Genomic DNA, 14,931 nt, shown 5'->3' with positions numbered 1-14,931 from the left:
CTCTTTGCATAATCTGCGTGCTTTTGGTTTATTGGTTATATTGGTTATTATTTACGGTTTGTCGGATACATGGTGATTATTCGTATATATATGTTAGATAAGCTCTCGACCCTCAGCGTAAGAAAGCCCCAAACTTGTAGATGACTTCATGCTGGTACTTTTCCCCCGGCCGCAGAATGGTCGAGGGAAAGTTGCTGTGGTTCACGGAGTCGGGAAACTTTTGTGTCTCCAGGCAGAAGGCACCGTGCTTGGCGTACGCGGCGCCATCCTTGCCAGGAATAGCCATTTCACCGCGCTCCACATCCGGCATGAAGTTGGAGGTGTAGAACTGCACGCCGGGCTGATTGCTGACCACCTCCAGCCAACGACCGCTGGGCGGATGGATGGCCTTGGCCACCATGGCCAATGGTTGCGGTGGACTGAAGCTTACACAGAAGTTGTCGTCGTAGCCGCGGGCCGGTTGCAGATCCTTGAGACCTTCACCCAGGTTTCGGGACACACGGAGATCGAAGGGTGTGCCATCCACGGGTGTGATCTTTCCCGTTGGTATAGAGAATTCATCCGTTTCCGTGATCCCATAGGCATTGATCTCGATGGTGTGCTCGTAGAGACCATGGGCTCCGGTTTTGTGGCCAGCCAGATTGAAGTACGAGTGATTGGTGAGATTGACGGGCGTGGGTTTATCGGTCACTGCACTCAGAAGGACATGCAGGCAGTTATCCTCGCTCAGGGTGAAGCTCACCTCGGCTGTGACCGTTCCGGGATAGCCTTCATGGCCATCGGGATTGGTGTGCGAGAGCGTGACACCATCGCGACGCTTGGCCACCACTTCCCAGTGGACCTTGTCGAAGCCCACGAAGCCGCCATGGAGCTGGAACTTGTTGTCCCGGTTCTTGGACACCTCCACCAGCTTCCCGTTCAGCATGAAGCTGCCGTTGGCAATCCTGTTGCACACCCTTCCAATGGTGGCTCCGAAATAGGGATTCCTCTCACTCTGATAGCCCGCCAAGTCATCAAATCCCAGGGTCACGTCATCTATTTGCCCCTGGGCATCGGGATACTTTATGCTGGTAATGGTGGCTCCGCGGGTGATCAACTGGACGGACATTCCATTGCCATTCCTCAGGGTGAACCGCTTGATGGTGTCCAGCGACTTGGTGATCGGATTCACTGCCTCTGTGGCGAAGACGTCCTCCGTGACGTTGACCATTTTGGATCCGGCTGCAGCTGGGGAATGAGTGCGAGTGCCGATTGCACTGCGTTTTTATCTGACCCTCTCCACAGCGTAGAGGTTAATCAGCACTCGATGCGCATATGTGTTTGTATTAATTATCGCAAAAAAGCCGCAAACAAAAACACAAGATTATGCACACAGATACCGGTTATAACAAGGTGGCGATTTGAAGGGGTCTTAGACAATGGGGATGGGCAGTTTGGGGGGATCTTTGGGAATTGTGCCAGTCCTCGCTATCCAAGAGATTGCTCAAATTCGGCGGTAAATTAGTCTAATTCTTGTTTACTTTTTAATCACCTCAATTGTAGTTTAAATTTCAGAGTTGCCAAACCTCTTTTAAAAATGCTCTTCTATAACGGGTGTAGCCAAATAAATTGAGGAGGGGTTAATCATTTTTGGCATAGTAAACATATATATTTATTTAATTTTATTTAAATAAAGTTAACTTTAAGAACGAATATATTGTAGAACTTTTTTTCATATCAAAATATTTTGGCATGATATAAAATTGAAATAATTGATGATAATATATAAAGAATTATAACAATTTGTAATTTAAATATATATATATAATATACTAATATCCAAAACTTAATTATTCAAAATTTTTTAAAAAATTCATCCCCCTGTAAACAATGCTGCCACCTGTAACTGTCTGGCAACCCTGCCCTAGAAAATACCAAAATATAAAATACCAAAAAAGTCCACCTCTAAGCAACAGGTCGGTTGTTTATTGAATTGGTTTATTTAACTTTATGTTAATTCGGCAAATAGAAAGCTAGCTAACCGCTGCATATTCCCCTTTTACTGACAGAGAGCGCAGAGGAAACCGAAGATTGGCGCCCGCTGAGTTCACCCCGCCCACGCTCCAGTAATCCGACGAACAGAAACCCCAACATGCAATTGACGTGGCAGAGAGATCAGATAAATCTACTACTTCCCATTGCGGTGATTTGTTGTTGTCTGCTAATCGACGTAACCACCGCTCAGGAGGCCCAACAACCATGGTACGAGAATCTTCCAGCGGTGGCCATGGACTACAAGGTGGGTTCCGGGTTCGGGATTCCGCTAGAGGATCGTATTTCATCGGGAGATTGTCTTGTCTTTCAGGTGCACATAGATGCTGGCAAGGAGGACTGCTACCATCAGTACGTTAAGGCAGGAGCCACATTCTACGTTTCTTTCAGTGTAAGTTGGGGGCATTTGGTCCTTCATTTGGGGTCTGGAATCATGGTTCGTTTAGTTCCAATGGGTTTGGACCATTAATAAAAATACTAAAATAACTTTAAAATAATTTGATCATTAATCCAAGTAATGAAGCAGAAATTATATCTAAATCATTCCGAGTGACTATGCTTAAAAAGTATTTAAAAATGTAACAAATTTAAAGTGTTCTACCAATAATTGTTTTCCAACATTTCGAACAAACTGATTTAAATGATATCTAAAGCAGATATCTTACATTTGAATACGTATAAATATAAACAAAGATTGCATCGTTTTGTATGGTTTTAGGAGAATTCAAATATATTTTATTTATTTTAAAACCTATTAAGACCTATTAAAATAGTTATAACTTACATGTTTTTTAAACCCATACAATAATCCCTACCCGTTTTCAGGTGGTGCGTGGAGGCGATGGCATGGCTGGCTTCGCAGTCCGCAATCCTTCCGGTGAGGTGGTGAAGCCCTACCAATGGCAGGCTACCGCCGATTACACGGATCAGGTCTCGCCAGGCGGCTACTACTCCGTGTGCATCGACAACCAGTTCTCCCGATTCGCTGGCAAGCTGGTCAACATCTATATCACCGTGGTGAAGTACGATGCCTGGGACAAATACGCCAAGGAGATCGAACAGCTGCAGCTGAACATGCAAAACTTCACAGTAAGCTAAACTGGTTTTCAGACACACCCAAAAATAAGAAAAAAAATCACAATGATCTATTTTTTAGGCCACCATTGGCACCGTGGAGCGGAATATAAACGACATGATGGGCTATCAGGCGCATAGCAGGCATCGCGAATCGCGCGATTATGCGTTGCTGTTGGACAACAATGCGTATATTCAAACCTTCTCGATTAGCCAAATTGTGGTCATATTGATCACATGCTCAATACAGGCAAGTTATGTCTTTTAGTTTCCATTTCCTGTTCTAATAATATCCTATTTTCCAGGTTTTCTTTGTGCGCAAATTATTCGAAGTCAAGTCGGGCTCCAAGAGTCGAATTTAAACTCGCCAAGTTTTTTTCCCAAGACTTTACAGCTTCTTTTTCAAATTCCATCCGCATTTCCAAGACATTCATTATTCTGGCTGAAACCCCTTCGCGTTTTTGTAACTTATTTTACCACTGGCTAAACTGATCAAGTGCAACTAAGCTGACTTTTTTCATAATTGCGACTACTTATGTCATACGAGTTGTAGACAGCAAAACTTATTGTGATAAGTGTACATTTGTGTGTTTTGTTCAATTAAAATATTGAAGATTTTTGTAATTGTTTCGGTTTTTATTTGGGAGATGGAATGGATATGGTTTTCTTCCTTACAGATTCTTGTATAATACATTTTACATTTAATTATTTTTGAAAAGCTGTCCATAGGGTTGGATTGCTGACTAAAAGCTCTAAAAGGACTTTAAACAAGCTTTGGAAAGCTTCTATGAACCGTTACTTTTAAAGTAATGTATCCTTTTTGAAAAGAGTTAGTATTTTTAATGTAAACTCCACTCAAATTGAAAAAATAAATGCACAAATATAAGTAGCTTTTAAAGAATGTGCTGTATACATTATTTTAAAGGCAGCTAGCTCATTAGTCTAATCTCAGAGTCGAAGACATTTCAAAGGCATTTCTCAACTTATGCTGGTGTATTAATCACCCCGAATCCCGCTTATCGCAAATTATCCTGCCCCATCCATCGCAGGACCTTAAATCATGTCACCGTGCTCGCCGCTTATCCAAAAGTCATTTAACACATGTGTGTTCCCTGGCTCAACTGGCATGTTAATTATATCCTTTTTGGCAGGGGATCTTGGGGCGCCTTTTGTGGCCACTTTTGCTCGAAATTAAAATGTTATTATGCGAGCTTATCTGCGGGTCTTAAAGAGCCCGCAAAACTAAGGTCCTAATGGCCTCGCACACCAGCACACGCTCTTTAACTGTTTTAAACGCCATTGTTAAAATATTGCTCATACGCACTTCCGCCCAAAATGGGGTCTTCTCTCTTCGGCAGCACTAATGATGCCCCAAGAACATGGAGCAAGGCGAAGCAAAGGAGCATCCACGATGGCACACGATGTTTTTGGCTCCGCCCACCAGCAGCCGATGACAGCGGCAGATAAAAGGGCAGCGGCAAAGTGGGTGGCAGTGGGTGGGGGTGGTGCGGAGAGCGCGCCTGCGCATCGGCCACCGCAGGAACGCAGGACGATGGGGTGACACATCCTTGCTGATTATACTGAACCCCCTCCCATTCCACCGAGGACCAGCGCTTTGTGGGAGGAGTGTGTCGCCATCTTTGAGCGTGGACTGGCGACTGGACGGGATGATCTGGCCGCCACATTAACTTGGAGTGCGCGCTACCAAGTGCAACACGTCGCGGACGACATAATAGCGATACTTTGCGGTTTAGATTCGTCGGTCACACGTCGTCAATATTCCCGGGAAAAGGACCAAAGGCGAACCTTTCTTGGTCAGAAAAACAAAAAACAGTGGCAAATACAAGAGGAGCAAAGAAAAGCAAAGCAAGGCAGGAGTAGTGACAAACACACACGGAAAACTTGGACACATACGCCCAGCTTGTTGCTCGCTGTGGGCGTGGCAACAACGAAAAAGACGAAAAACAACAAGGACACACACATGTGTCCTGCCAGTGTGTCGCGGAAATTTTTGTGCGGAAATTATAGAAATTTCGCTTTTTGATTTCATTTTCATTCCGCTTTCGTTGCGAACCTCTTACCACTCGGCACACCACCACCCACAACCCACCGCCACCCCTTTGTACACCTGTGCGAAAAGGCATCGAGAAATGCCCAAGGAGCCCACCGCCGTCGGTGTCCAGTTGGCTTCGTCGTCCTTGCACTGACAAATTTCCTTGCATATCCGCTCCAGGACTTCGGAACTTTGACTGCAAACAAAACCGTCATTTGCGTGGCGCGTCGCTGTCGCGTTCACTTGTCGCATATCCGTCGCCATTTTGACAATAATTTCATTTCCGGTCGGCAATTTGTACGCACTTGAGTGAGTGATTAACTGCATCGACCATAAGCGATTGTGAAGTGCTTACCTATCCCGCCGGAAGTCCGAAAGATAGTCGACGTGGAGTCTCATTTTTGGATAAACTTAATTACATAAACAGGCACAATCCTGAGGTGAGTTCCGGCTGCAATATGGGTTGAATATTATTTAAATAGCCGACGGAGTTGTGGAAACTGAAAAACCTCGAGATTTTTAGTTAATTTTGCCAATTGCTTATTAAAAATAAAATTAATTAAATCGGACTTATTTACAAACTCATAAAAATACATATATTTCTTTCCTAGTTGTTAGGTTTTTAATTTGTAAAACTATTAATTTTTTTTAGTTTAACAATATTTAAAACAATCAATAAACGGAAAGCCGATTGCAATGGCATAGATGTATGCTTAGAAACACAAAAACATTTGGTTAGGAAAAGGAGAGATACCCTTGTAGATCGTTCTTATAGCCAGGATATTATAATTTTGGTCAAAATGTATAAAGCACATAAATTCTTAATCAGGATCAATAGGTAAGTCGTTATAGCCATGTCTGTCTGGCCGCATGTTTCCATATTGTTTTGTGAGTACAGTTTAAAAGCTAGTTGTCCTAAAATATGTTTACACAAATAAAGTTTGAAACCTTCCTATAGCTCCCATAGAAACGATCGGATATAAAGTTCAAAATTAAGCTGTATTTAAAGACATTTCGCTCAATGTACATACAATATCTTATAAGCTATTGATTGAAATAAAACTTTTTAAATTGTATTCTTTTTGTCTACCATGTTTAGGGTTAAAGCGCTTGCCGATCGGATAGGGTGAAATAGGTCAAAATTAGATGTTTTTCAATATATAGGTTCGGTACACAATGAGGAACTGGTTTTCATCCTTTAAAAATTAATTCGTACACTTGAATTTGTTGTATACAAATTTAATTCTTCTTTCACTTTAAAGGTAGTATTGTATAATACCAAAACATTCCACTTTTAATCGCCATAAGGAATTCTGTTAAATTTATTTAATTTATTTCCACTAATAAGACGTTTGGCAGATTCAGGTTTACAACTAACTTTCGTTATTCCCTGTAATTCACTTTGCAATTTCCGCTTAATGCTAGTTATCCAACCCCTCAAAAAGCTCATTCCACCATCAGAGCACTCGGTGGCATATGTTTTCTGCTAATCAAATTAGCGAACTTAAAACGGAAGTATTCATAAACCAGCAAACAGAGCAAATGAGCAGCATCATCGGCATTAGCTCGACAATTAAACAGCCCAGCAGTTCCATCAGCCAGCGAGCAGTGAAAGCATTACAAAATTTAAATGTCCAAAAATCGCATAAAAATCTTACAAACCATTAAAGAGCAGCCAAACGTGTGGCCTCTTAATTAAGGGATCTCTCCTTCGACAAGGGGATTACACCATTAACAGCTGTCGAAGAGCATAAACTCGGCAATCACAGCGATACGAAGTGGTATTCAAAAAATGAACACGCGCTGGAGAGCGAAACGAGCATTCAGCCCATCTGCAGACCGACATCCTGGCATCCCGCTCGTATTTCCGGTGTGCGCGCGTTCGCTCAGCGATTGTGATAGCTTGGAAAATACAAAAATACGAAATACAAAAAGAAAATGTCTGCCTGCTAATGTTTGCTGGCGAAATTTGCTTACATGCAATCGCAGGTCCTCGGCCCAAGTACAAATAATAAATAATAAATGAGGCGTGTGCAGGCCGTTTATAATGTCTGACAAGGCAAAAGTTGATGATGTTCTGCAGATGCGACCGTCGTGATAACGAAATCTATTCTCCCCCTCAAAAATCTTAAAGCTGCTGGGGTTCCGGGTTTCTATTTTCGGTTTTTCGATTTTTCGAGTACACTTTAAGGACAGAGACAGGACAAGTCGCACTTTGTATGGCATAAATTTCGTTGGCATAAATCAAAATCCAGCAACTTCCGACGAGGGCAGAGTGCAAAAATTTGCATGCCCTGTGTGTGCTAACTGCAGACTGGCCGAAAAGGGCCAGTAAACAATGGTTCTCCTCCCTGGCCCTTTTCCCCTCATCCCCGACCAGCTGGACATTAGAGAGCCACGCTCAAATGGCCGCCACCCACGCACAGTCCAACGCTCATACGCAACGTTGGCCCAGTCCAAAAACCAAAGAGCGGGACTGTACACACAATAAATAACGAGCCAGATAATTATGCACGTCGTGTTTATATCTAAGGGAGCAGCAAAGCAGCCAAGCTCCAAAGCAGCCACTATTAATTATGCCAGCATTCTGGGGGATTCGGGTGGAACTCGTTTAACGTGTTGGAGCCATGGCAATTAGAGCGATTGTTTGGCCCGAGAGGCTTTATAAAATTGCAGTCTTTAATTGTGGGCCAGGCGTTATGATTTATTAATATCTTGTTCTGCAATTTGCCATGAGGTGAGTGATGGAATTTACTTGAACTTTGGAGCAATTAAAGTTCTGGCTAAGATAATTTGAGCGATTTTAAGCATTTTTCAAAGAGTTGTGATATGCTCCTAACTAAAAATTAGACACAAGGAGTAAAATATATTTTCGGAACTATAAAGCTATATTTAATTGGCCAACATACAAATTAAATTTTAAACAAGTTATTTTTTAAATATTTATTTTTGTACGATTACTTTTAAGAGGGTTGCGATTTGTGCTTTAATATTTTCATAAAATCTTATTTATTCGGGGGTGTCACAGAAATATTTCGTAAGATTTTTGTTGAAAATATTTTCTATGGCACCCCCGATTAAAAAATATATTAAATTCCTTTCTGTTTCATTGACTAGCATTTATTTTCAATAAGGCAGATATATTATTACATTTATGCGATATGCTTTAGTTATCCTCTCTCATTTCCTATCTCTTCCTCTTTCAGAGTCAAGTGGAATCCCTTGTTTAGCCAACAGCCAGCCATCGAGGCTCCCCAGGCGTGCGCCATGTACGAGAACTCCTGTTCGTATCAGACGGCGCTGGACCTGAAGCGAGTGTCGCCGCCCACTCTCGCCCAGGTGAAGACGGAGGACTGCCTGACCCTCGGACAGTGCTCGCCGGACTGGACCTCGTATCGCTTCCACCAGTCCACCTTCGAGCAGCTGAAGCAAAGCGTCGAAAAGGCCAAGGCGGCGCTTCAGGACCGCAGTAGTTTCTTCGGGGCCAGCAGTGCCTTCAGGTGAGCGACTTTTTAATATTTATTCATTACTCTAAAAATACATTTTGAATAATTAAGCTGATACCAAAATCACATCTTTAAAAGTTAGTAACATTACTATATTTTTCACAGAAATGATTATTTTCCAGAAATATCTGGAAGACCAAAAAGGTATCGTTTTGTAGCCATATTTTTTTAAAAATAAAGTTCTAGTCCCATTTTAAAAAAGTTTTTAAGTATTAATTCAAAGACATTTAACTGTAAAAACGTTAATAAATGTTAAGTTTAAAATCTAATTATAGTTTAAAAGGGCGAACGAGAAAACGTTCATTCAAGAACTTACCAAATGTTTTGAAATATTGAAAAAACATTTGATCCTTACAAGATGTCACATATTCATTATTCTCTAGTCACCTACTAAAATATTGAATGTCCTGTTTGCCACCGCAGTGACATCTACTCCAGCCAGCGCTTGACGGACACCCTCGACACCCTGCCCGTTCAGTCCGGGAACGGAGCTGGCAATTGCCTCGGCCTCCCACACAATCCCAATGTCGGAGTGGGCGTGGCCGGAGTGCTCAACTACAATGCGGTTAGCAGCAGTACGGCCGGAGTGCTGGGCAGCAGTGGGAACAGTGTCCAGAGACACCGGTTGGACACTCTGCAGCCGCCGCCCGGCTGCTCGCCCGCCGTCACCCAGCACGGCGTCATCACGTCCAGTGCCGGACAGGTCACGTCCGGAACTCTGGATGCGGTGAGTGCGGCTCCGGCACTGCCATCGCTAACAGCGTCCAGCTCCTCGCATGTGGAGCACAAAGTCAGGGCAGGTAAGCGAAGATAATGGGGTAGAAGTTATAGCTTTACTTTGGGAAAAACAATAATTAAATATTATTTAAAAGCTTTAAAAATTTTGAAAAACAATTTGTTCTATTGAAAGCAGGTTTCTGTAGGTTAATCTATAAATAGTTTTCTGCTAAAACCTATTATACAGTAATTTTTAGAACTTTTAAATGATTTTGTGGGTATACAAAGTGTTTTCTTAAAAATATAACAACGTCTTTAATCCTACAATATTTTTTAAAACCTATTTAATTGAAATATTACAGATCTGTTTAAGCATATAGCTATTTTTTAAGTTTCTATTTATTTTAATTGTGATTACTTTAATGGTCATGGTCGTTATATAAAAGACTTAGATAATGAAACCGAAAAAAAATATATTTTTTAGTGCACCAACCCACTGACCTTCTCGCAATTGTCTAGCACAAAAATGTCAACGAAATGGCGGAAAAACAAATCCTGCGCTTCCGGCCAAGGCAAAACGGACCGAAAGCGAGACAAAAGGCACCCGAAAATGTTGTGCCACAAAAGTGGCAAATTTCGCGTATTTATTTAAACACATCCAAGCAGCATATGTTGGCCAACTGCCACCCCCGCCGATCCCTTCTCCCGATCCCAGTTGACCAACCACCAAATATGTCCAAGCCCGTAACATTTAATGGCCAAAACAACGGCTAAAAACCGCGACCAGCCATGTACATAATTCTGCTTGTTGTATCAACACAACAATAAGAAGGGAAAAAATTGGGCAAAAAATTTAAATTGAATTATCCATATAAACGTTGAGGTCTCCCGGGGTCGGTTTCTATTCCTCTGATATTTTCATGGCTCGTTTTAATTTTTTTTCGGTTTGGTTCGGTTTGGTTTGGTTACATATTTATCAATTTAAGCCGGGCCAGCGGATGTGGCTTATAATGCAGCCCGGAGCAGGTTGCTGTTGACTGTTTGCGGTCCTTGCCAGGTTTTGATAGAAACATCAAAAACCGAACAATTTCATCGCGTGCCTGGCGAGAGTTTGTTATGCCGCCTCCGTCCGTCAAGTTGTCCATGTCCATTTATTTCTATAAGAAAACTTCTTTCCTTCTTGCTATCTGTTTCTTTTTTTTTGGCAAATTTATGTCCTGTTTCTGCTCCGTTTTCAATTAGAAAAGGCTGACATGGCCCGACTTGTCTGTTCTTGGGCTGAAGGACGAGTAGTTCATGGAAAAACTTGGCTCAAATTGAATAATAAAATTTTCGTTTAAATTTGCCTTATCTTGCTTTTACTTTAATCGCCAATTTAAGGACATTTTGCTTCCCAAGGGACAACTTCTGAAGTCTATCCTCGCAATTGCTAGACACAAAATGGCCGCCCTGCTCATCTTTTTCCGTCTCATCTCGACGCGCTCAAGCAAATATGAAATGAATCCTTTTTGAGCCTGCCTCCTGCTCCCCAAAACTCCCCCGTCTCTTTCATCTACGCTCGGGCTGTCTCTTTCTGTGGTCGCTGTCAAGTTGTAGCTGAGTTTTTGCCGCTTTTGCTTCGCCATGAAAAGATTTTGTCATGCGTAACTCATTATTTTTTGCTCAAAAGACGTTTGGCTCACAGAGGCGCATAAAAAATAATTACACTTTGCAGCCAAGTCAAGGAGCTTATAATATAAAGTTATGTACATTTTTCCTTTAAGTCATTTTATAGAGAAATTTTAAATTTAGTTTAAACGGCTATGAAGTTTTATTTATTTATGAAGATAAATTTAATGGCTTTGCTTAAAAATAAAAATTAAAAAAATATGATATTTAGATTATTTATTTAGATACAAGCTATCATCCTTTGAATCCATTTTTCCCAAGACAGAGGCACAAATTATGATACCGTCCGTTTCCAGACAGCTCCCATGATGGGAAGCGATTCCCATCATCTTCATGGCTTTTATAATCATGGACTCGTATCATATCCGGCTTGACATTTCAATTGAAAGCGTAGCAAATTATTCTTGCAATTTTTTCCTCGCCGGCTGGCTTATTGTTGTTTACATCAAACAAAGATTTACGGCAATTAAACATCTCCATCGCTGGTCTGTGAAGTGACAACCCTCGCGATTATGTCCTTTGCGGTTCACAGGATCTGTCAGCATTTCCATTGGGCGGCGTGGGGTGGAGGGTTAGAAGGTTGGCTGGCGAGCGACGTTGCGTGACGTTTCGGCAGGGCGGGGTAGCGAAGTAAAAACCATAATTCGAGCCATAAATAAACCAGTCGCTAGTTGTGATGACAATTATCTATGCCGAGATTTATGAGTCCCGGCTCTCCGTTTATTTTCACTTTTTTCCTTGCGGATCCTTTCCGTGGCTAAAGGCGAAGCGTGCCGTGCTGAGTGTGCAAATTTTCGCTGCCTGGCAATTAAAATATCCTTTTGTTTGCTTCTTCGTCTTTCAGATAAATCCTCGCTGGACTGCGCTACCACATCCTCGCATGCAGCGGTGCCCTCGTCCTCGTCCTCGACCAGCGACCATCAGCAGGGCAGGATCAGCGGCAGCAAGAGCAGCAGCACCAGTGGCGCCGGGGCAGGGGGATCGGCATCAGGAGCAGGAGGCGGCTCTGCACTGTGTAAGTTCAACACTGTGATTATGTCAAAAATGTCCTTTGAGCTTTTGACAGCTTTCAGTCAGGACAGCAACCTGATGGTGCCATACAAAGTGTCATTGTTCACATAAAAGGTGGCGCATGTGTGCACTGGGGGTGGAATGTCCTTAGCGAAGGATTTTCTGCTCTAGGGGTGTTCGTGGAATATCATATAAAATGTTTTTCATAAAGTAAACAAAATTATTTGTATTTTATAAACAATTCCACGAGTGGATTTGGTGTATTTGTATTTGTTGTTATTGTTGCGTTATTATAACAATTACTGGTGGTTCTCTTCAGTGTTTCGAAAACTGGTTCAACTTCTGGCCAACAGTGAAATGGAAACTTTAATAAATAGTTTTAAGAAATACACAAGTTTGAATCATTTTTTAATTATTCAATTTTAAAATATTGTTTAAGCATCGTTTAATTCATGACTTGAATAGACTGATATTTACTTAAAATTGTTAAGCTTATTTCTGTGTGTAATATTATAAATATTTAGCTTTTAAAGTTGATTCAATATTTTTATAAATTTATTGCTTTTGACAAAAACACCTTTTTTCGGTGGAAATTAGGGAGAAATACGAAAATTTTATCTTGATTCAACATAGTTTGTCTAAAAACAGTGTCTCAGCTAAAAGTCTGATTACACTTTAAGTTTTTATATTTTGAAATCAAATACAATAAATAATTAAATAATACATTACTCGCAAATATATATTACTTTTGCAAAATTAAGTATCAAGATAACATACTTCATATAACTATAATTGAGACATTATTTCCCACGAAGTGCTTAAATCCCCTCTTGAAGGATCTCCCAACTTTGATAACTCAATTGCTCACTTGACTTAATGCTATAAGCTTGACTAATGCCCGTAATCTCAACTGCGAACCTTTTGTGCCAGGTCCCTCTGGGAACTGCAATTGAGTTCATTTGGCAGTGGGAAAGTTGGCAAACAATTGTCAAGGCCTTATGTTTATATCCTTTGTTCCTGCCTACAGTAAACATACAAAACGCAACAGTCACAACATTCGCTTGCTTCGCCAGTGAATCTGTGACTGCCCGTTGATAATTTGACTCCTAAGTGCTCTTCAGCGCTAATCCTATTAAAGCGTGTTAGTCACACGCTCCTTCGAGCACACTTCACTCGGAAGGACAACCCCCGAGCGCATCCAGACATCCTGTCTACCAGTCCTTGCGACCAGCTCAAGGGATGGTCTCTTTTCGGCGAGGACAATGAGGCTAATCGACAGATCATAAAATGATCAAAATGTTATCTGAAGCGCATTAGGGCGCACGCTCCGCTGACAGCGTGGTAGATACTAGACTCTATAGAGTATCTATATCTATAGATTGGCTGGGAGGGGTTCGATGTGTGGGATCCTTTCGGCACAGACAATTGAGCGGTTAGGTGTGCATAATGGGAAAGGGTGCAGAACGGCAGCACGACATCGTTAAACTCATCGAGTGGCAATTGATACAATTTATTGTTTTATTGGGCTGATTTCAGATATATTTGTTTATTAATGAATTGTGTTTACGTGATGGATAAATGGGTATTTAACTTAAATATCTGGTTGTTGTAAATATGATTTATGGTTAGTAATCTTTTTTACCTAATTAGTTTGTTTTTTATATTCATTTTGCAATTCTGAGGTCTAACAATAAAACACTGACAGTCCACAAATAAATACATTCGTCATTGATTGGCTTTAAAAATCAGTTGTATAATATAAAAGTCTTTGAAATATTTTAAAATGGAAAGTGTTGGATTTCTTTATATGAGTTTTGTTAATGCAATTCGATATTGAGTTTTGTAAAGTGTAAGATTCCATTATGATGTGGGTTCTATTAATAAAATACGATATTTATTTTAGTAAAGAATATTTTGATTGCTAACTTATATTATTGTTTTAAGAATTGGTAGTGCACATCTCTAAGTTGTTGTCTGAAGTAACAAATAAGTAAAAAACATATAAATAAAATGTTTTTTAGTAAACTTGTTATAACGTTTGATAAATTTCCAATGTTTATTTATACAGTTTTCGAGAAAATTTTAAACCCTGGCCTTAATTTTAATTACATTTTGGGCCCTACAAAATCATATTTTGTGATGTCTATCATCATCTGTCGCTGGGCTGTTTGTTTGCTGGTGGCTCACCCGAAGTGCTCAACTCTAATCATAATCGCATAATCTGTCAGCAGGTCGGCCCCACCCACACACCGCCGCCCCTCATCAGCGCGCCCAGCGGGTGGTTGCCACCCCCTCGGCCTTTGCCGCCCACAAGTGAGCGCCACATTGCGTCCTTTCGTCCTGCCTCCCTCCATCTGCCGTCCTGTGTGTATCCCCGTCCCTGTCCTCCTGCACCGTATGTTTCGCTCACTTGAAATTTAATTTCTGATTTCATTTGCGCACAGTTTATTCTATATATTTTTTTTCTGCCCGTAATTGTTTCAGGCTGTGAAAATAAATTGAAAACGCTGCTGTGCCAACTGGCGCCAAAGGACGATGAAGTCCTTTTTGACAGCTTCGCGGACTGACGCTTGCGCTTAAATTTATTCGCTAGCATTTATGAATGTTGTTGCAAAACAAAAAAAAGAGTGGCATAATGGCAAGCAAAAAATGCGCATATTTGTTGGGAAGGAAAAAGGCGAACTTGGCCTGGAAAAACTTTTGGTTCCCATGCTCTACTGTCCGCTCATGTGTGCGCCTATTGATGTCCAAATATTTTTATTCATGGCCCTTTTCGCGGTTCACTTAACTGCCGATTCAAGTCATTACCCTCCCCCGGGAGATTTCGGCACGAGTCGTTCATAAATCAAGTCATTGTTGGACCAACCCCAC

The 14,931-nt window shown here is 41.3% G+C and overlaps 3 protein-coding genes across 3 annotated transcripts in view; 2 read left to right on the top strand and 1 right to left on the bottom strand.

The window, feature by feature from the left end:
• Window positions 1-9: 9 nt before the first annotated feature.
• LOC108067747 (galactose mutarotase) lies at window positions 10-1,529 on the bottom strand. The gene has a single exon (XM_017156930.3). It carries the CDS (start codon window positions 1,208-1,210, stop codon window positions 113-115), a length of 1,098 nt encoding a protein of 365 aa, XP_017012419.2. The 5' UTR covers window positions 1,211-1,529; the 3' UTR covers window positions 10-112.
• Window positions 1,530-1,893: 364 nt separating this feature from the next.
• On the top strand, window positions 1,894-3,729 carry loj (logjam). Its single transcript, XM_017156824.3, has 6 exons — window positions 1,894-1,955; window positions 2,049-2,278; window positions 2,345-2,422; window positions 2,857-3,120; window positions 3,188-3,355; window positions 3,411-3,729. The coding sequence occupies exons 2-6, from the start codon at window positions 2,132-2,134 to the stop codon at window positions 3,465-3,467; spliced, it is 714 nt and encodes a 237-aa protein (XP_017012313.2). The 5' UTR covers window positions 1,894-1,955; window positions 2,049-2,131; the 3' UTR covers window positions 3,468-3,729.
• Window positions 3,730-4,809: 1,080 nt separating this feature from the next.
• The window catches only part of Ets65A (DNA-binding protein D-ETS-3), a 35,978-nt gene continuing 25,856 nt past the window's right edge, over window positions 4,810-14,931 (top strand). Inside the window, 4 exon segments of the mRNA XM_017156951.3 lie at window positions 4,810-5,598; window positions 8,365-8,658; window positions 9,088-9,464; window positions 11,894-12,064. Of these exon segments, the coding sequence (XP_017012440.2) occupies window positions 8,426-8,658; window positions 9,088-9,464; window positions 11,894-12,064 (781 nt within the window). The 5' untranslated portion in view covers window positions 4,810-5,598; window positions 8,365-8,425.

This window comes from Drosophila takahashii, chromosome 3L, assembly GCF_030179915.1.
Source record: "Drosophila takahashii strain IR98-3 E-12201 chromosome 3L, DtakHiC1v2, whole genome shotgun sequence".
Lineage (NCBI taxonomy): Eukaryota > Metazoa > Arthropoda > Insecta > Diptera > Drosophilidae > Drosophila > Drosophila takahashii.
The sequence above is the reverse complement of the archived record's forward strand: the minus strand, read 5'-3'. Positions and strand labels throughout refer to the sequence as shown.

Excerpts from the sequence above, each read along its gene's own strand:
- LOC108067747 (XM_017156930.3), bottom strand. The coding sequence starts at position 1,210 with ATGGTCAACGTCACGGAGGACGTCTTCGCCACAGAGGCAGTGAATCCG.
- loj (XM_017156824.3), top strand. The coding sequence starts at position 2,132 with ATGCAATTGACGTGGCAGAGAGATCAGATAAATCTACTACTTCCCATT. Across the intron at positions 2,423-2,856 it reads CATTCTACGTTTCTTTCAGT|GTGGTGCGTGGAGGCGATGG; the intron begins GTAAGTTGGGGG and ends ACCCGTTTTCAG. Across the intron at positions 3,356-3,410 it reads TGATCACATGCTCAATACAG|GTTTTCTTTGTGCGCAAATT; the intron begins GCAAGTTATGTC and ends CCTATTTTCCAG.